The 20,508-nt window shown below is 43.8% G+C and overlaps 1 protein-coding gene across 1 annotated transcript in view; it reads left to right on the forward strand.

Annotated features, from left to right (window-relative positions):
* The window catches only part of GLDC (glycine decarboxylase), a 117,349-nt gene that overhangs the window by 27,622 nt on the left and 69,219 nt on the right, over positions 1–20,508 (forward strand). The window contains exons 4-8 of the mRNA XM_050761698.1: positions 7,646–7,810; positions 11,325–11,402; positions 13,013–13,160; positions 13,522–13,718; positions 16,078–16,174. Of these exons, the coding sequence (XP_050617655.1) occupies positions 7,646–7,810; positions 11,325–11,402; positions 13,013–13,160; positions 13,522–13,718; positions 16,078–16,174 (685 nt within the window). The remainder of the gene's footprint in view (positions 1–7,645; positions 7,811–11,324; positions 11,403–13,012; positions 13,161–13,521; positions 13,719–16,077; positions 16,175–20,508) is intronic.

Consider the following 20,508-nt stretch of genomic DNA (forward strand, 5'->3'; position numbering starts at 1 on the left):
GGGCACATACTGGCTTTCAGATTAACATATGTAAAAACCAACTTTCCTAAAGGCAATTCAGGTTTCACTAATGGGAAATCATAAGTTGCATCAACAGGAGCTTTTGAAATACCCAAGTACATGCTCCCAATCAATGAGTGTTAACAATTTGATCAACACTTTGCATCTTTGTCTGCTTTTCCATCATTCCAAACATAATCCTGGTGCGTGCATGCGCTTTGTCCTAGATGTAATTATTTTTATCATTATAGGAGCCAGATGTCTCAGCACAATCATTCCTGTATTGCTGTCTCTGTACATAACTCCTAGTTTCAGTATGTTCCACTTTATTAATAAGGGGACAGGAAAATCAAAGATCTAATTTCTCTGTAGTGTATGTGAATGCGTTTGCATTCATGAAGGCTTCTTTTTAATTGTGGTATTGGTAAAAAAAATTGAATGGTAAACTCCAAGGTTAATTTCAAAAGAAAATGGCCTGTTTCTCTTCCCCCTTAAGAAAAGCCTCAAAAGTACATGAACGGGCTGCAGCATTCCAGCCGTCTGAATACTGGCCAGCAGCCTTTACTCTTGGTGACTATACAGAATATTCACCATATTGCTTTCTGGCTGTGGGCGGATGTTAATTTACTGTAGGAGCAGCCAGTGTTTTGAGAAGGAGATGATGTTGTCCTATACTTTTCATTTGTTTTCGGGTGCATTCTAAATACTGTTTCTTTCTATTCTCTGAAAGCTGATCTGAACCAGAGAGTGATACTGCGCCCCACCAGTGCTGATAGGGAGGGCTGTGCATATGTGGGTGGTAGACTTCACATTATCATCCTTCTGAATGGTTTCCATAGAGATGGAACCAACAAATTCCGGTGACGTGAGGGGAAAATAAATGGATGACATAGCCTCGAAAGAAAACAAACATTTGGGCTCTTGAAAGACAATTTACGTCAGGTCTAGAATTTATTTTACGGGGTTCACTATTCCAAATTTTCAACTACTGATAACATCAGAACATTTACATTTTCCTTGTAGCTATTTCTGTTTGGTATAATTTTGGCAGCAGGGTTAAAATGAGAGAATCTCAGGAGTGTTTGTCCTGCAAACCCCCATGACCCCCTTTCCCAATTAATTCCAAAAGACAGTCAAAATGATAGAGAACACTGAATATTTTGGGTGAAATGTTAATGCCATGTTGAATATATCAAGCCTCCTGTTTGAGCTGAGCTAAATGCCTTCTTGGATGTGCAGATACCTTTTTATATGTTAAAATATATTTAGGAACAAACCAGTTGAGTTAGTCAGTTGGAACATAGACTTTATAGATCACAGACACATTTTCTTAATCACTATGTTTTACCTAATTGAGTCAAACTCTTGTAAACATGATGGCAGGCCTTTTGATAGCATTTTTCTCCTGAAATGAGGGTTATTTATCATCCCTCAGATCCGAGGCTTACTGTCCTTTAATAGATCATTGTTAAGAGCATTAATACCTGTTTTATTTCAGTAGTGCCAAAAACCTATAGACTAATACAAGAAGTTTACAGTGAAAGGAGTGAGATTACATATTTGGCATCTTTGCAAAACAACAATTTTAAAGGTCTCTACCTTTAGCAGTGCTAAATAACATTAACCTCACCTTGGACTTATAAAAGGGTTGAGAGAGAAATATTACATAAGGGATGAAAAAGATGTAACTAATTAGAATAAATAGTTTTTAAGTGGAAATATGTAATAATATCTAAATAGAATTCTGGGGAAGTCCTTTTGGGAAAGGTCTATCAGCATATGCTTTAAACATTTTTTTGAAGATGAAAATGAAAAAAAACTCCAACTTTTCAAGAGCCACTGGGTCACTGAAAATACTGATCTTAAGCCAGGCATGGTGGCTTGTGCCTGTGGTTCCAGCTCCTTGGGAGGCCGAGGCAGGAAGATCACATGAGTCCAGAAGTTTGAGGCTGTAGTGCCCAATCACTGCACCTGTGAACAGCCACTGCACTCCAGCCTGGGTAGCATAGCACAAGCCTGTATACAAACAACAGAAAAGAAAATACTGATTAGGCCAAGTGCGGTGGCTCACACCTGTATCCCAGCACTTTGGGAGGCCGAGGTGGGCAGATCAGTTGAGGTCAGGTGTTTGAGACCAGCCTGGCCAACATGGCGAAACCCTCTCTCTACAAAAAATACAAAAAAATGTAGCCAGGCATAGTGGTGGGCACCTGTAATCTCGGCACCTGTAATACTCGGGAGGCTGAAGGAGGAGAATCACTTGAACCCAGGAGGAGGAGGCTACAGTGAGTGGAGATTGCACCACTGCACTCTAGCCTGGGTGACAGTGAGACTCCGTTTCAAAAAAAAAAAAAAAAGAAAAAGGAAAAGAAAATACTGGTTAAATACTAAGTTGTTTTTTTTTTAGACAGGGTCTCTGTCTGTCACCTGGACTAGCACACAGTGGTGCTCTAATAGCTCACTGTAAACTGGAACTCCTTGGCTCACCTAATCCTCCCACCTCAGCCTCCTGAGTAGGTGGGGCTTACAGGTTTCTCGGCAGGCTAATTTTTTTTTTTTTTTAAATTTTTAATAGAGACAAGGTTTCTCTATGTTGCCCAGGCTGATCTTGAACTACTTGCCCCAAGAGATTTTCCTCCCAAAGTGCTGACAGGTGTGAGCCACCACACCTAGCCTGTATACTGAGTCTTAAAACACATAGACACATATAGACAGAAAACTAGGGATTTTAAAAGTTTTTGAGTGTTCTTATAAATTCAAAATAACTTACAGATGCTAATTTACGGTTGCTATTATTCACTTGAATAATCTTTGGCAGTACATTAGTCTGATTTGAGCGTTAAGAAAAATCTCTCATATAGACGATGTTATTTCCACTGAGAGCCAAGAGATACTGGCTAGAGCGAGGTTTAGTTATTTGTCCCCATTCACAAGTACACTCATGCCCTGTGTAGTGATATTTTGGTCACTGACAGATTGTGTATATGACAGTGGTCCCATAAAATTGTATTTCTGTATTTTTACTGTAACTTTTCTGTATTTAGAAACACAAATACTTAACCATTGTTTTACAATTGCCTATAGTATTCAGTACAGTTACGTGCTGTACATGTTGGTAGCCTGGGAGTGATAGGCTATGCCATGTAGCCTAGGTGTGTAGTAGGCTATACCTTCTAAGTACGTGTAAGTACACTCTTTGAGGTTCACACAACAATGACTAAATCACCTAATGATGGATTTCTCAGAACACGTTTCTGTTAAGCCATGCATGACTGTAGAAAATTAGTAAGATTAAGCCTTGGCACAGTGGCTCACTCCTGTTATCCCAGAAATTTGTGAGGCTGAGATGGAAGGATCACTTGAGCCCAGGAATTTGAGACCAGCCTGGACAACATAGTAATACCCTGTCTCTATTAAAAAAAAAAAAAAAAAAAAAAGATTAAAACCCAGGGCTTCAGCTGGGTGTGGTGGCTCACACCTATAATCCCAACATTTTGGGAGGCCAAGGTGGGCGGGGTCGTTGAGCCCAGGAGTTTGAGACCAGCCTGGCCAACATGGTGAAACTCCATCTCTACAAAAAAATATAAAAATTAGCTGGGCGTGGTGGTACATACCTGTAGTCCCAGCCACTCGGGAGGCTGAGGTGCGAGGATTGCTTAAGCCCAGGAGGTGGAGGTTGCAGCGAGCCAGGATCAGGCCACTGCACCCTAGCCTGTGTGACAGAGCAAGACTCTGTCTCAAAAAACAAAACAAAAACAAAAACTCAGTGCTTCTTAATACTTAGTAGTTTTCAAGATGCAGGGATACTGTAAATCACTGTACTGTTTAAGAGAATGCAGACAGATATGCTCTTTCTGAAGAGGAACATGGCACTATGCACTGGGAGCCTCAGAACTAATGATCAGACTCGGCGTGATAATTACGCGTGACTCACACCTGTAATCCCAGCACTTTGGGAGGCCAAGGTGGGCGGATCATCTGAGTCGGGAGTTCGAGACCAGCCTGGCCAACATGGTGAAACTCTATCTCAACTAAAAATACAAAATTTAGCTGGGTGTGGTGTCGCAAACCTGTAATCCCAGCTACTCAGGAGGCTGAGGCAAGAGAATGGCTTGAACCCAAGAGGTGGAGGTTGCACTGAACCGAGATCGCGCCACTGCACTCCAGCCTGGATGACCGAGCAAGACCCCATCTAAAAAACAAAAGCCCCAAAAAACTAATTATCACATATAATTTGGAATTCTACTTCTAAGAATGTATCCTTAGGAAATAAGACAGAGATAAGGATCTTCACTATTATGCCATTTCTAATATTTGAAATCAAAAGTAGTATTCAACTGGAAGGAATGCATTAAATAAATTAAGATTTACATGAAGAAATTATAACTTAAATAATTTATTTCATAAATTATTTAAAACCATAGAGCAGTTAAAATTATGTTTTTGAATTGTATTTAAAGATGTTAGACATTGTTCATGGAATAATGTTAACTGAAAAAAGTTAAGGTACAAAAACTTCTTTTATTTTTAGTAGAGACAGAGTCTTGCTATGTTGCCCAGGCTGGTCTTGAACTCCTGGTGCAAGTGATCCTCCCACCGTGGCTTCCCAAAATGTTGTTATTACAGTTGTAAGCCTCCATGCCTGGCCAATACTACTTTTAGTATAAATAGTTTATGATGTAGAAAAGAGATTGGAAAAAATGCACCTGAATGTTAACTGTAGTTATGTTAAAGTTTGGAAATTGAGTGATTTTATTTCTCAATAGTTAACTGGGTTCTTTTGTTACAAAGAACATGTATAATATAATCATGAAAAAGGTAGTAAATGTGTTCCTGACACATAAGAGATGGTTAATGAATGGTAGCTGGTTTCTTTAACATTTGAAACACACAATAAAAAAAAAAATTGTGTTAATCATCTCACCACCCAGAGAAAACCAGCTTACATTTTGGTTCATCTACTTGTTCTTACAAACTTATAAAAACAAGATCATTTTGTATTTTACGAATTTATTTTTTGAGACAGGGTCTCACTCCCGTCACCCAGGTGGGCGTGCAGTGGTGTGATCGCAGCTCGTGTGATGGCGGCTCATTGTAGCCTCAACCTATCCTCCAGCCTCATGTGTTTTTTTTTGGTTGTTTGTGTTTTGAGATGGAGTCTTGCTCTGTCACCCAGGCTGGAGTGCAGTGGCTTGATCTTGGCTCACTGCAACCTCTGCCTCCTGGTTTCAAGCGATTTTTCTGCCTCAGCCTCACAAGTAGCTGGGACTATAAGCACGCACCACCATGCCCAGCTAATTTTTGTGTTTTTAGTAGAGACAGGGTTTCACCATATTGGCCAGGCTGGTCTTGAACGCCTGACCTCGTGATCCGCCTGCCTCTGCCTTCCAACGTGCTGGGATTACAGGCACGAGCCACCGTACCCAGCCTTAGTTTTTTGTAGGGGTGAGGTTTCATATATTGCCCCGGCTGGTCTCGAACTCCTGGGCTCAAGTGATTGCCCACCTCAGTCTCCCTAAGTGCAAGGATTACAGGTGTGAGCCACCGCACCCAGCCTCCATCTACTTTTCTTTCTTTCTTTTTTGAAAGCTTTGAAACTAACATCTTCTTATCTTTGACAGGCAGTGTGGTGGGGAGGTTGCCTTTCCAAGCAGTACAATATCAGGACTTCGAAATAATTTCCTGAGACTTGTATTGGGGTGTTGGTGTGTGGGTGTGTGTATGTGTGTGTGTGAGAGAGAAAGAGAGTATGTGTGTGACAGAGAGTGTGTGTTTGTGTGTGTGTGAGAGAGAGAGACTCTGTGTGTGTGTGTGTGTGTGTGTGTGTACAACAGAATGGATTTTTGCTTGAACAGACTGGCTCAGCAACTGTAAATTAGTTTGCCAAATTCTAAGGGGGTGGTGAACTGGAATGAATGAGGCACACAATACATGGTGCAGGCAAATAGAAAGGGAAATCTGAACAGAAATGGGGTCATATAAAAGGCATAGACAACAGGCAGGCAGTTGTGATCTCGAATCAGACAAGAGCTACACACATGGCTTGACACCGTGAAGACAGATGTGGCACTACTCCAGCCAAGTGCTTAGATTGCTTGACTAATAAAAAACTTTCATTTTACTCGGAATCATTATTTGCTGTGTAGAAATACGTACACACGCAGGTATACACACATACAAGTTAGTCCATCTGATAAACAGGAAAGACTTAGTGTATCCATAAAGACAGGCACAGGATGTACAATAGGAAGAGAGAGAACAATATTCCAAAGAATTCATCACAGCACAGAAGAGAACAGGAAAAACAAGCAGTGTCTGCTAAAAGGAAATGATAATTAGACAATATGAATATAATACTATGCACTCATTGAAAATGATGCTGTAAAAAATATTTGCTGATGCGAGAGATGTTCATAATATACTAATTTTTTTTTTTTTTGAGATGGAGAGTCTTGCTCTGTCGCCTAGGCTGGAGTGCAGTGGCGCGATCTCAGCTCACTGCAACCTCTGCACCCCCAGGTTCAAGTGATTCTTCTGCCTCAGCCTCCCGAGTAGCTGGGACTACAGGCGTGTGCCACCATGCCCGGCTAATTTTTTGTGTTTTTAGTAGAGATGGGGTTTCACCGTGTTAGCCAGGATGGTCTCCATCTCCTGACTTCGTGATCTGCCCACCTCAGCCTTCCAAGTAAAATAGGTCAGGCGTGGTGGCTCTCACCTGTAAGGATGAAGGAACTCAATTGGCTAACTCACATATCCAAAGCCACATTCTTGGCTAATAATTGAAGGAGATAAAGTTAGAATCCATGTTTATGTTGCCTTCTAAACATTTCCATCCTGGAATTTCCATAGCCATAGAGTTAACTGCCATGGACTCTTAGTAACTGGATAATGAGTATTCTTAAGTAGACCTCTATTAATTTCTTAGCATGTAGAACTTCTCCTGGTTAACATAAAACAAATATCCTAATAAATATATAAATAAAATATTTGAGTATTACATGTTAGATTCTTGGATGCTTTCCTATTGTAAACTGTGAATGAGGTCTTTTATCTAGGGGAAAGATAATAGCAAATAAAATTTGTGTTTATAATATTATAGGTAGCCTCAAGTGCAGTGGCTCATGCCTGTAATCCCAGCACATTGGCAGGCCGAGGCAGGTGGATTGCTTGAGCTCAGGAGTTTAAGACCAGCTTGGGCAACACGGTAAAACCCTGGCTCTACAAAGAATACAAACATTAGCCAAGCGTGATGGCATGTGCTTGTTGTCCCAGCCACTTTGGAGACTTAGGCCAGAGGATCTCTTGAGCCTTGTACATTGAGGCTCAGGGAGTCGTGATCATGCTATTGCACTCCAGCCTGGGTGACAGAGTGAGACCCTGTCTCAAAAAAAAAAAAAAAGAAAAAAGAAAACCAGAGACACAAAAATAAGTACTGCTTATCCCCAAACAAAGGGTAATATTGTTACTGTGATTTAATTCTAAGCTTCTTTACAAAGGCCAGAAAGAAGCTTACTGATGTGTTATGTAATTCTCTTTAAGACAGGCTAATTATTTTCAGGTACTGAATCCTAAAACGAAGGTATTTTGTGTGCTTCTCTAAACAGCAGAGTCAGAGTTTGGACAAGACCTTTTGTTTCCCTTGCAGGATCACCCAGTATACTCCATACCAGCCTGAGGTGTCTCAGGGAAGGCTGGAGAGTTTACTCAACTACCAGACCATGGTGTGTGACATCACAGGCCTGGACATGGCCAATGCATCCCTGCTGGATGAGGGGACTGCAGCCGCAGAGGCGCTGCAGCTGTGCCACAGGTGAGAGGCCTCCCAAAGTGCTGGGATTCCAGGTGTGGGCCACCTCATTCGGCCTTGTTTTCTTTTTATAGTATATTGTGAATATTACTTTAGTCAGCTTTCTAGAGTATGACTTTCTAAAGAAACTGAAAAACTCAAGAGGTTCAAAAACCTAGAAGTTGGATATTTCCTCCCAGGGTCCTTCTTGGTGTCTCCGCCCGGATTTTGGTTGGGGTTGGGGAAGATTAGACCGGAGGGCTGAGGTTGGCAGGCGAGGGGTGAAGACATCTGCACGTTTGGTGAGGGTACCATTTTTGGGAGGAAGGACAAGGAGCCGGTGCCAGGTCCCCCACTGGGAAGTGCTGGCATGGGGAAGCAGCCAAGCGCATGCCTGGGGGCTGCAAGGGTGGCTCCAGGGGCCAGCGGGGTTGTTTGGGGAACAGGGCAAGGTCTCTCAAGGCAAGGCAGTGAGGTTAGGGTGGCAACGTGACCTTAAACAGCTGACTCGGCACCTTGTTTTGGGAGGGCAGAGGGCGGGAGCAGGGGAGGGGGAAGCTCAATTAGAAGTGGACTTTGGATAGATGTGGCTGGGGGTGGGGGTGAGGGTGCTGCTTTGAGGGCGAGTGTGGGTTAGTCATGAGGATCCCCCCATAACACACACACATGACTGAACACTTGGGAGCCTCTCCGTTGTTCCAAACCTTGACAGCATAGCTGAGTGGAAAGGTGTGAGGGCCTCCGTTTGGTGGGGTTGTAAGAGGGTAGCAACAAAGGTCATGGCACTGTGGTCGAGGGTGGATTCTCAGGCCCATAGAGTAGGACTTCCATTATCTCCATGGCACTTGCATGGAAGTGCCATAATTTATTTAATCTCTTGTCTATTACACATTTAGTTTATTTCCATCTTTTACTGTTGTTAATAGTGCTTCGTGTGCATCCTTATAATAAATCTTTGTCAAAACTTCTGATTATTTCCTGAAGAGCCATTTCTAGAAGTGGAGTTACTGAATCAGGATGGACAATTCACAGTGGTTCTCCAGCTCATCCCCTTCCCTCATTTGCCTTGCCAGTACTTAGGAGCCTACCTTCCTGGTGGAATTCTCATGTAGATGGTCATCTGGTTGGGAAAGGTGCACACATTCACGCCGTGTCTTAGGTCTCGTGCCCCTAGCTCTGAATGCCCATGTAAGCCTCTTTTTTGGCTTCTGCAGACTTGGGGTGGGGAGTGAGCTCCATACTTGTTCAGCAGGTTTGGGGGCCTCTGGTACATTCCAGCCATCAGCCTTTCTGATTCCTGAGCAGCCGTTGGGGGTGAGTTCAGGTTCTACCTGTGTCAGGGACACACAGCAACAAAGGGGTGCCGTCTACATGCCTCTCTGGTTATTATTCTTAGCTTTTCACTAATTTTCATCTTCCCTCTTTTTTTAAAAAAAATTGCTTTTTATTTCATTTATTTATTTATTTTAATTTTTTTTTTTTCCCCGAGACGGAGTCTTGCTCTGTTGCCCAGGCTGGAGTGCAGTGGTGCGATCTCGGCTCACTGCAAGCTCTACCTTGCGGGTTCACGCTATTCTCCTGCCTCAGCCTCCCGTGTAGCTGGGACTACAGGTGCCTACCACCACACCTGGCTAAGTTTTATTATTATTATTTTTAGTAGAGATGGAGTTTCACTGTGTTAGCCAGGAGGGTCTCGATCTCCTGACCTCATGACCCACCCACCTCTGCCTCCCAAAGTCCTGGGATTACAGATGTGAGCCACCACATCCGGCCTTCATTTATTTTTTTAAGGCAGGATTTGACTTTGTCACCCAGGCTGGGGTGCACAATCTCAGCTCACTGCAGCCTTGACTTCGCCAGTTCAAGTGATCCTCTTGCCTCATCCCCCCAAGTAGCTGGGACTGTAGGCCTGTGCCACCATGCCCAGCTAATTTTTGTATTTTTTGTGGAGATGGGGTTTTGCCATGTTGCCTAAGCTGGTCTTGAACTCCTGAGCTCGAGCAATCCACTCACCTCAGCCTCCCAAAGTACAAGGATTACAGGCATGAGCCACCATGACTGGCCAATTTTATTTTTTTAATACAAAAATTGGCTGGGCATGGTGGCACATGCCTGTAGTCCCAACTATGTGGGGGCAGTGTGCTGAGGTGGAAGGATCACTTGAGCCTGGGAGGTTGAGGTTGCAATGGGCTGTGATTGCACCACTACACTCCGGCCTGGGCGACAAAGTGAGACCCTGTTCCCTCCACGAAAAAATAAAATAAGGCCAGGCACGGTGGCTCACGCCTGTAATCCCAGCACTTTGGGAGGCTGAGACGGGTGGATCACAAGATCAGGAGATCGAGACCTTCCTGACTAACACGGTAAAACCCCGTCTCTACTAAAAATACAAAAAAATTAGCCGGGTGTGGTGGTGGGCGCCTGTAGTCCCTGCTACTCGGGAGGCTGAGGCAGGAGAATGGCATGAACCTGGGAGGCGGAGCTGCACTCCAGCCTGGGCAACAGAGCGAGACTCCACCTCAAAAAAATAATAATAAAAATAAAATAAAATAAAAATAAATAAACTATTTTATTTATTAATTTATGTATGTATGTATTTATTTATTTAAGACGGAGTCTCACTCTGTGGCCTAGGCTGGCGTGCAGTGATGCAATCTCAGCTCACTGCAACCTCTGCCTCCCGGGTTCAAGCAATTCTCCTGCCTCAGCCTCCCGAGTAGCTGGGATTACAGGCACGCACCACCATGCCTGGCTAAGTTTTGTAGTTTTAGTAGAGCTGGGGTTTCGCTATGTTGGCCAGGCTGATCTTGAACTCCTGACCTCAGGTGATCTACCTGCCTCGGCCTCCTGTAGTACTGGGATTACAGGTGTGAGCCACCACACCTGTCCAGTTTACAGTTGTATCTAATCACTGTCCTTTGCTTTATTTTCTTTTTCCTCGTGGTATATTTTTAAAATTTTGAACCATTATTAAATAATTGTTATTGAATAAACATAGAAATTGAACCATCTTAAGACTGACTTTCTAAATGGGGTTAGAATGGGAATTGGATCTATGAGCAATGCTAATCAGTAAATGCCATTAGTTATTGATGGCTCAGTGTTTTTTGTTGTTGCTGTTGTTGTTGTTTTGAGACAGAGTTTCGCTCTTCTTGCGCAGGATGGAGTGCAGCAGTGGTGCGATCTTGGCTCACTGCAACCTCCACCTCCCTGGTTCAAGCAATTCTCCGGCCTCAGCCTCCCAAGTAGCTGGGATTACAGGCATGCACCATCATACCCAGCTAATTTTGTATTTTTAGTAGACATGGGGTTTTATCATGTTGGCCAGGCTGGTCTCGAACTCCTGACCTCAGGTAATCTGCCCACCTCGGGCTCCCAAAGTGCTGGGACTACAGGTGTGAGCCACCGCACCTGGCCTACTCAGTATTTTTTATACTGTGCTTAGACTTACCCTCGGTATCATGTTTGCTTTGCATTCTTAGAAGATAGTCTGATTTATTTAATGTTCATATTGGAATGTGCTTTTTCTTTTCAATAGACACAACAAGAGGAGGAAGTTCTTTGTTGACCCCCGTTGCCACCCACAGACAATAGCTGTTGTCCAGACTCGAGCCAAGTAATTAATTTTATTCGTGTTTTAAACTCAGGATAATGTCATGTTCATCTCTGCTGTTTCTTTCTCTTTCTTACTTCCAAACTGATTGGAGGTGAATCTGAAACAGGCTTTTTTGTGGTTTAAATTGGGGTTCTGAGTTTTGCCTTCCCTCTTACTTTCTTCCGGGGATCTCTCTGGTAAGTAAGCTGTGTCAGAATTGAGTGGGGAAATACACAGTTGCCATTGCTTTACAGTAAGTTGTTGTGTTGTGTTTTCTTTTTGTGAAAAGAAAATAAAAATATTGTTTTGATTAGGTTTTGGAAAGTTTGAAAAAAAAATGGGACTCACATACAACTGTTATGATTTTGTGTGTATTCCTCGCAAACGTAGTTTACAGACGATGCACAGAGTCTCTAGGTGAGATGTGATATAGTTTCAAGTATGGTGCCTTTCGTTCGTGCTGTAATCAGGTAAAACAAACCTCGCAACGACCGCTATTTGTAGGTATTTGCTTTCTCCTTTGTAAAAGTTGAGCATTCTTTCCTCTACCCATACCACCATCCCTTCAGAGGAGGGTTTCCGACATATAATTGGCATTAGTTTCAGCAATCTAAGGAAGTTCTTCCTCCTTGTCTTTTTTTTTTTTTTTGAGACTCTGTCGCCCAGGCTGGAGTGCAGTGGTGCGACTTCTGCTCACTGCAATCTCCACCTCCCTGGTTCATGCCATTCTCTTGCCTCAGCTTCCTGAGTAGCTGGGACTACAGGCGCCCGCCACCACGCCTGGCTAATTTTTTTGTATTTTTAGTAGAGACGGGGTTTCACTGTGTTAGCTGGGATGGTCTTGATCTCCTGACCTCATGATCCACTCGCCTCAGCCTCCCAAAGTGCTGGGATTACAGGTGTGAGCCACTGCACCCGCTCCGCTCCCTCCTTGTCTTACTGATGGTTTTCTTTTTTTTTTTTTTTTTTGAGACGGAGTCTCGCTCTGTCGCCCAGGCTGGAGTGCAGTGGCCGGATCTCAGCTCACTGCAAGCTCCGCCTCCTGGGTTCACGCCATTCTCCTGCCTCAGCCTCCCGAGTAGCTGGGACTACAGGCGCCCGCCACCTCGCCCGGCTAGTTTTTTGTATTTTTTTTAGTAGAGACGGGGTTTCACCGTGTTAGCCAGGATGGTCTCGATCTCCTGACCTCGTGATCCGCCCGTCTCGGCCTCCCAAAGTGCTGGGATTACAGGCTTGAGCCACCGCGCCCGGCCTTTACTGATGGTTTTCTATTCACTTGAGAGTGATCCCAGGTGAAAGAGGCGATGGCTCTGTTGTTACAAATATTGGCTCATTAGCCCTAGGAAGCAATACTCCTGGGTCTCTCTCAGGAAGAGATTGTGACAGGAAAAGGCAAAGGGGAGTCATAGGATGGAAGAGAGGAACAGAAGCAGAGCTGTCGGATGCTCTTGAGTTGCTGTGACATGGTTACCACTGAAGGGCCTGGTGTGGGATGGGATGGGGCAGGGGTGGGAGGACACTGTGGGAGGGCACAGAAAATGAATGCTGTCTTACTGAAAAAGAAGCGTTAGTTAATTAATTTTCCCTTGTAAACCAAAAGCACAATTGTTCTTTGTTGTCTGTCTTTCCAGATACACTGGAGTCCTCACTGAGCTGAAGTTACCCTGTGAAATGGACTTCAGTGGAAAAGATGTCAGCGGAGTGTTGTTCCAGTACCCAGACACGGAGGGGAAGGTGGAAGACTTTACGGAACTCGTGGAGAGAGCTCATCAGAGTGGGGTAGGCATACCTTTCTTGTGGGGGTCCATGGAGGTGTATCCCAACTTGTATCTGTCTGTCTACCTGTCTCTCTCTCTGTCTTTTCATGTGCCTTAATTTCTTTACCATTATCACATGCGATGGTAAAACTCTCCTTCCTGCCTCCTTGCTGCAACTTTGTTCTGTTCACTGATTCCTGGCACATCATGGGCACTCAGTACATATTTACTGAATGAATGAATGAATGAGCAAATGGAGTTCACAGGATGTGAACATACTCTGCCAGTCTTCCTGTAGTTAAGGTAATTTGCTACTCTCCCACTACTCTCAGGGAAAGGTAGCGATCTTACGCCTTTTCTCTTTTCTCTCATTTCCTTTCTAGAGCCTGGCCTGCTGTGCTACTGACCTTTTAGCTCTGTGCATCTTGAGGCCACCTGGAGAATTTGGGGTAGACATCGCCCTAGGCAGCTCACAGAGATTTGGAGTGCCACTGGGCTATGGGGGACCCCACGCAGCCTTTTTTGCTGTCCGAGAAAGCTTGGTGAGAATGATGCCTGGAAGAATGGTGGGGGTGACAAGGTAAAGGGGCTCATGTTTCTCTCCTTTTATTGTGATTATGATTTCCCTGATTCCTTCTGACCACAGATGTTGATTTCTATCTGAATTCAACTGGGCCATGTTGAGTCAGTTAAGGAAATATACAACATAGATTCAGAAGAACAATTCTGTTTGGGGTATGAGCTAGTACTTCTCAAATCCCGTAAATTTGTAAAGTTTTGAAAAATTTTGTGTATAATTTATAACGTATCGAAGTCATAACGCATTTGCTTAGGTTGATGGAAGCCTTGAAAGGCTAAATATTTTAGGCATGTTTTGTGTTTAGACAGTTTTGTTCTCAAAAGCATTATGCCACACGGCTCTGTAAAGACAAATGCACTGAAAGACTACAAAGCACACACTGAGTTTGCTCCGCGTTCCGTCCTAGAGGCTTCCGCCACATGGCCATTTGAGTAATTTCCAGATTTCCACATGTACTTTCCTGATTGCTTCTCATTGGTGAAACTTCTCAGATTAAAAACGTAGGTGTTCAGAAGTAGTCTTTGTTCCTTAAAAAAAGAAAAAAGAAAAAAAAGGGCCGGGTGCAGTGGCTCACACCTGTAATCCCAGCATTCTGGGAGGCCGAGTTGGGCAGATCACAAGGTCAGGAGTTTGAGACCGGCCTGGCCAATATGGTGAAACCCTGTCTCTACTAAAAACACAAAAACTAGCTGGCCGTGGTGGCAGGTGCCACTACTGGGAGTAGTGCCAGCTACTCGGGAGACTGAGCCAGGAGAATCACTTGAACCCTGGCGGTGGAGGTTGCAGTGAGCCAAGATGGCGCCGCTGCACTTCAGCTTGGGCGACAGAGCGAAACTCCATCTCAAAAAAAAAAAAGGAAGGAAAAAAAAGGAGCGGGGGACCTAGATGCATTCCAGGATTATTACTGGGGAAATTTAGAGAAAAGATTATCTTTTTGACCTTTTATAAAAGCTGGAGTTTAACGTGAGTAGCCTGAATTAGTGAATGATGTGATGATAATGTGAAGTGTGTGTTTTTTAAAATTTTATTTATTTACTTATTTATTTTGAGACCAAATCTCACTCTGTCACCCAGGCTGGAGTGCAGTGGTATAAACATGGCCACTGTGTCCAACTAATTTTTAAAATTTTTTGTAAAAACAGGGTTTTACCATATTGCTCAGGGTGGTCTTAGGGCCCAAGTGATCTGCCCACCCCAGCCTCCCAAAATGCTGGGATTTACAGGTGTGAGCCACCATGCCTGGCCCCTGTATACTTTAAATCATCTTGTAACACTAATGTTATGCTCTAGTTGTTACACTGTATTGTTTTTAAAAATTTGTGTGATTTTTTTTTTTTTTTGAGACGAAATCTCACTGTCACCCAGGTTGGAGTGCAGTGATATGATCTTGTCTCACTGCAACCTCCGCCTCCCAGGTTCAAGTGATTCCCGAGCCTCAGCCTCCTGAGTAACTGGGATTACAGGTGCCTGTCACCATGTCTGGCTAATTTTTGTATTTTTAGTAGAAATGGGGTTTCATCATGTTGGTCAGGCTGGTCTCGAACTCTGGACCTCAGGTAATCTGCCCGCCTTGGCCCCGCAAAGTGCTGAGATTATAGGCGTGAGCCACCATGCCCGGCTCATAAAATTTGTGTGAGTTTTAATTGTTGTATTATTTTTTAGTTTTTCAAATGTTTTCAGTCTGTGATTGGTTGAATCTGTGGTGCAGAATCCACAGAGAGCCAACTCTTTTCAATTTCGTCAGCTATTTCCACTTTTCCTGTGTCTCCTGAGAAGTTCAGAGTGAAACTTAATCCTCCCAGTCACCATTATTATATTCATCTGGGATATTCCTGCAAAATTTTCTTTCAAAATTCCTAGACTTATTGTATATATCTTGCTGTCTCAGAGTACAATCTAAAAATCAGTAATCCTGCTGGGCACAGTGGCTCATGCCTGTAATCTCAGCACTTTGGGAGGCTGAGGCGGGTGGATCACCTGAGGTCAGGAGTTTGAGACCAGCCTGGCCAACATGGTGAAACCCTGTCTCTACTAAAAATACAAAAATTAGCCGGGCGTGGTTTCAGGAGGCTGAGGTAGGAGAATTGCTTGAAACCAGAAGACGGAGGTTGCAGTGAGCCGAGATCACGCCATTGCACTCCAGCCTGGGCAAAAGAGTGAAACTGTCTCAAAAAAAAAAAAAATAAATCAGTAATCCTGTTTAGACGAGGAACGTTTAGAAATTGTTTCTTTATGAACTTGCACCCAAGTGCATTAGCTGAATTAACTTCAAGCTGGGAAGGAAAGAAGTAATTCTATTTATAGCAGCCCCTAGTGCTGTGATTATCTGTGCTAACTGGATGCCTTATTCTTGGTGTAGAGACACCACTGGGAAAGAAGTGTATCGTCTTGCTCTTCAAACCAGGGAGCAACACATCCGGAGAGACAAAGCTACCAGCAACATCTGTACAGCTCAGGTAAATCACATGTCTGACCTGACTACTGAATGCCTTATGATATACAGAAATGAGCTACTCATTCATTCATTCATTTATTCACCACCTCCTGAGCAGTGAGCACACCAGAAATGGCAAGATCTTATTGGTGTAGAAGGCTCGTTGTCTCATGAGAACCAAAATACAGTGTTGGTTGGGTGTGGTTGCTCGTGCCTGTAATCCCAGCACTTTGTGAGGCCAAGGCAGGCAGTTTGCTGGAGCCCAGGAGTTGGAAACCCGCCTGGGTGACATGGCAAAACCCCGTCTCTATGAAAAATAAAATAAAATAAATTAGCTGGCAGTGGTGGTGTGCTCCTGTAGTTCCAGGTGCTAGGGAGGCTCAGGTAGGAGGATCACCAGAACCTGGGAGGTTGAGGCTGCAGTGAGCCATGATCATGCCACTGCACTCCAGCCTGAGTGACAGAGGGAGACTATGTCCCCAACTCCTGCCCCCCACAAAAAAAGTTGAAAAAAATACACTATGTTTTACTGGTGTTCTTTCTATGCACACCCTTTGCCTATGCATTCTCTTCACCATAAATGTTTTAATATTTAAAAAAAAGGGCATTATTGGTTTCATTTTACCCATAATCACATCTTCATATCCTGAGTAGGCTAAGCTTAAGAAAGGACAAAAGAGGCTACTCTTCACTTTTACATACACACTTAAAATATGTGTAAATAGAAAGATGGATATCAGGGTCTCTAGTGTTCTTAGCATCTGGCCAGGTTTGTTGTGGGTGACAGTTGAGACACCCTGTCTTAGGGCTGAGAAGGAGCCTCTCCAGGAATGGGTTGAGGAAGGCAAAGTGAGGGCATTTGAGATGACTGCTTGAGGGGATGGTGGTAGTCACGAGGCACTCTTACTTGGAGATTATGACTGGCATTCTTTTTTTTGAGACAGAGTCTCACTCGGTCGCCCAGGCTGGAGTGCAGTGGTGCAATCTCAGCTCACTGCAACCTCTGCTACCCGTGTTCAAGCAATTCTCCTGCCTCAGCCTCCTGAGTAACTGGGATTACAGGTGCCTGCCACCACGTCATGCTAGTTTTTGTATTTTTAGTACAGACAGGGTTTCACTGTCTTGGCCAGGTTGGTCTTGAACCCCTGACGTCATGATCCACCCACCTCAGCCTTCCAAAGTACTGGGATTACAGATGTGAGCCACTGCACCCGGCCATGTCTGGCATTCTTTAAAAGGATGGGATAAAGCAGGAAGAGCTTCCTGGTTCTGACCAGGGTTCTGGGCTCTGCTCCTTGAAGTTGCTCTAGGGCTTAGGTCGACCATGTTTGTGAAACCCAGCCAACCCCTAGGATCAGTTGGAGGCCCACTCCTGAGCACAGGATCCATTCTAAGTACATCTCTCTCTCTCTCTTTTTTTTTTTTGCTTTGAGACAGAGTCTTGTTCCTCCGTCACCCAGGCTGGAGTGGGGTGGCGCAATCTTGGCTCACTGCAACCTCTGCCTCCTGGGTTCAAGTGATTCTTGTGCGTCAGCCTCCTGAATAGCTGGAATTGCAGGCACATGCCATCACACTCAGATAATTTTTGTATTTTTAGTAGAGGCGGGTTTCATCATGTTGGCCAGGTTGGTCTCAAACTCCTGACCTCAAGTGATGGTCCTGCCTGGGCCTCCCAAAGTCCTGGGATTATAAGTGTGAGCCATGGCACCTGGCCTCTTTTTTTTTTTTTCTTGAAACAGATTCTTGCTCTGTTGCCCATTCTGAAGTGCAGTGGCATGGTCATAGCTCACTGCAGCCTCAACCCTCAACCTCCAGGGCTCAAATTATTCTCCGGCCTCAGCCTCCTAAGTAGCTGGGACTGTGGGTACATTCCACCACACCCAGCTGATTTTCAAAAAAATGTTTTGTAGAGACGAGGTCTCGCTTTGTTGCTCAGGTTGGTCTCAAACTCCTGAGCTCAAGTGATCCTATCTTGGCCTCCCATAGTGATAGGATTATAGGCATGAGCCACCATGCGTGGCCATTGTAATTGCATCTCTTCTATGAAGTGTCAGAAAGAGATAGCACAGATACTTCAATGGGAGGTATAGTGCTCTTTCGTCTCAGGGCTTTGGCATCTAGAACCACCTCTGAAAAGCTTCTCCAGGAAAGCAGTGGTCAATAAGATCTTCTTATAGTTGGTTCTGCAGTCACGGGTCTTTGGAGCCATTTCCTCAGTTGGTCCTTTTGTATTGTGTTTTGCCTCAGGAAAGTGCCACCTCTTTTCAAATAAGAGCTCTTCCAGTATCGTAGGAAGGAAAGCTGGTTGGCACAAGCTTTTCCTCTGTTAAACAGCAAGCTGATCTTTATTTATTTATTTGTTTTTGTTTTTTGGTTTGTTTGTTTGTTTTTTGAGATAGACTTTTGCTCTGTCACCCAGGCTGGAGTGCAGTAGTGCGATCTCAGCTCACTGAAACCTCCGCCTCCCGGGTTCAAGCGATTCTTCTGCCTCGGTCTCCTGAGTAGCTGGGATTACAGGCACCCACCACCATGCCTGACTAATATTTTTTGTATTTTTAGAAGAGATGGGGTTTCACCATGCTGGCCAGGCTGGTCTCGAACTCCTGGCCTCAGGTGATCCACCCACCTCAGCCTCCCAAAGTGCTGGGATTACAGGGATGAGTCAGTGTGCCCAGCCTTATGTTCCTGTAGCTTAATTTCTTCCAGTTCATGTATAGCTGATAATTTATTATTTAACTTGGGTTGAAAGGTCTGTATCTTTTCCAGCAATTGTTAAAATGTTTGCCCTGGAGATGGCCATACTCCAGCTTGTGTGATTTTCATCCTCTTATTTTGATGATCTTCTAACTCTTCGTTGTCTAATTCACTGCATATGTGTCTTTTCATAATTGATTGCATAAAAGAATTACTCATAACTGCAGTTTCACTCTTTGTAAGCATGCAAGTCTCCCTGTTTTGTCAGGAGATGACTGGTGTCTTTTGAGTTTCTCCTTTTGTGCTGTAGGTCTTTGACCCACGCATTCTGTTGTAGCAGCTGTTCCACATTCTTCTCACTCTTGTTCTTCTGTCTTGGCACTGGGGGATCCACTCTTAGTTTTGTATCATTGATGGGGTATAACTCTTTTTTACTCTGAAAGTGTGTTAATGAATTCTTTTTTAAATAAAATTTTCTCTAGGGAGTCTCTCTGAGACTATTCTGGCTCAACAGGCTCCATTCTAAAACAAAACCAAAAAAACAGGGTGTGGTGGCTCACGCCTGTAATCTCAACACTTTGGGAGGCCAAGGCAGGAGGACTGCTTGAGTCCAGGAGTTCATATCTATCCCAGGCAACATAGTGAGACTGCTGTCTTTACAAAAAAGTACAAAAATTAGCCAGGCATTGTGGTGCACACCTGTATCCCAGCTACTCAGGAGGCTGAGGTGGAAGGATTGCTTGACCCTGGAAGGTCCAGGCTGCAGTGAGCTGTGATCATGCCACTGCACTCCAGCCTGGGTGACAGAACCAGACCCCACCTCTACAAAACAAAAAGGAAAAGAAACAATTTTTCTATAAATTTGTGGCATTACTACAGATGTCTGAATTTTCATTATGTTCTGTTCTTTATATTCTCTTATTTCTTAGCTTCTACCACAATGAGCAGCCCTTTGATTAGCTGTTCTTATTTTTAACATAAAAATCTTTCTAAAATAGAGATGGGAGTCTTACTTTGTTGCCCAGGCTAGTCTTGACCTCCAGGCCTCAAGCGATCCTCCTGCCTCAGCCTCCCAAAGTGTTGGGATCACTGGTGTGAGCCACTGCGTCCAGCCTTGTTGGCTTTTCTAAAGTCAGGTGTAGTAAGGAATAATTTACGCTTTATTAGTTTTTTTATTGAGATGTAACTCACCATAAGTTTCACCCATTGCAAGTATGCAGCTCAATGGCTTTTATTATATTTACAAGGTTGTGCAACTATCACCAGTATTTAATTTCAGAATATTTTTGTTACCCCAAAAATAAATTTTAGTCCTATGAAGTAAAATTATCCCTCTCCCTTTCCTATAGCCCCTGGCAACTGCTATTCTACTTTCTGTCTCCCTAGATTTGCCTATTCTGAATATTCACATAAATGGGATCGTACAACGTGTGGCCTTTTGTACCTGGCTTCTTTGGTATAAGGTTTTCAAGGTTCATCCATATTGTAGCATGAATGTGTACTTAATTCTTTTCTATGGCTGGGTAACATCCCATTGTTTGGACATGCCACATTTTGTTTATCCATTCATCAATTGGTAAACATTTGGAGTGTTTTAAATAAGCCTGCTGTGAACATTTCTGTGTAAATTTTTGTGTGGATGTAATGTTTTCAGTTCTCTTG

Source organism: Macaca thibetana, chromosome 15, assembly GCF_024542745.1.
Source record: "Macaca thibetana thibetana isolate TM-01 chromosome 15, ASM2454274v1, whole genome shotgun sequence".
Classification (NCBI taxonomy): domain Eukaryota; kingdom Metazoa; phylum Chordata; class Mammalia; order Primates; family Cercopithecidae; genus Macaca; species Macaca thibetana.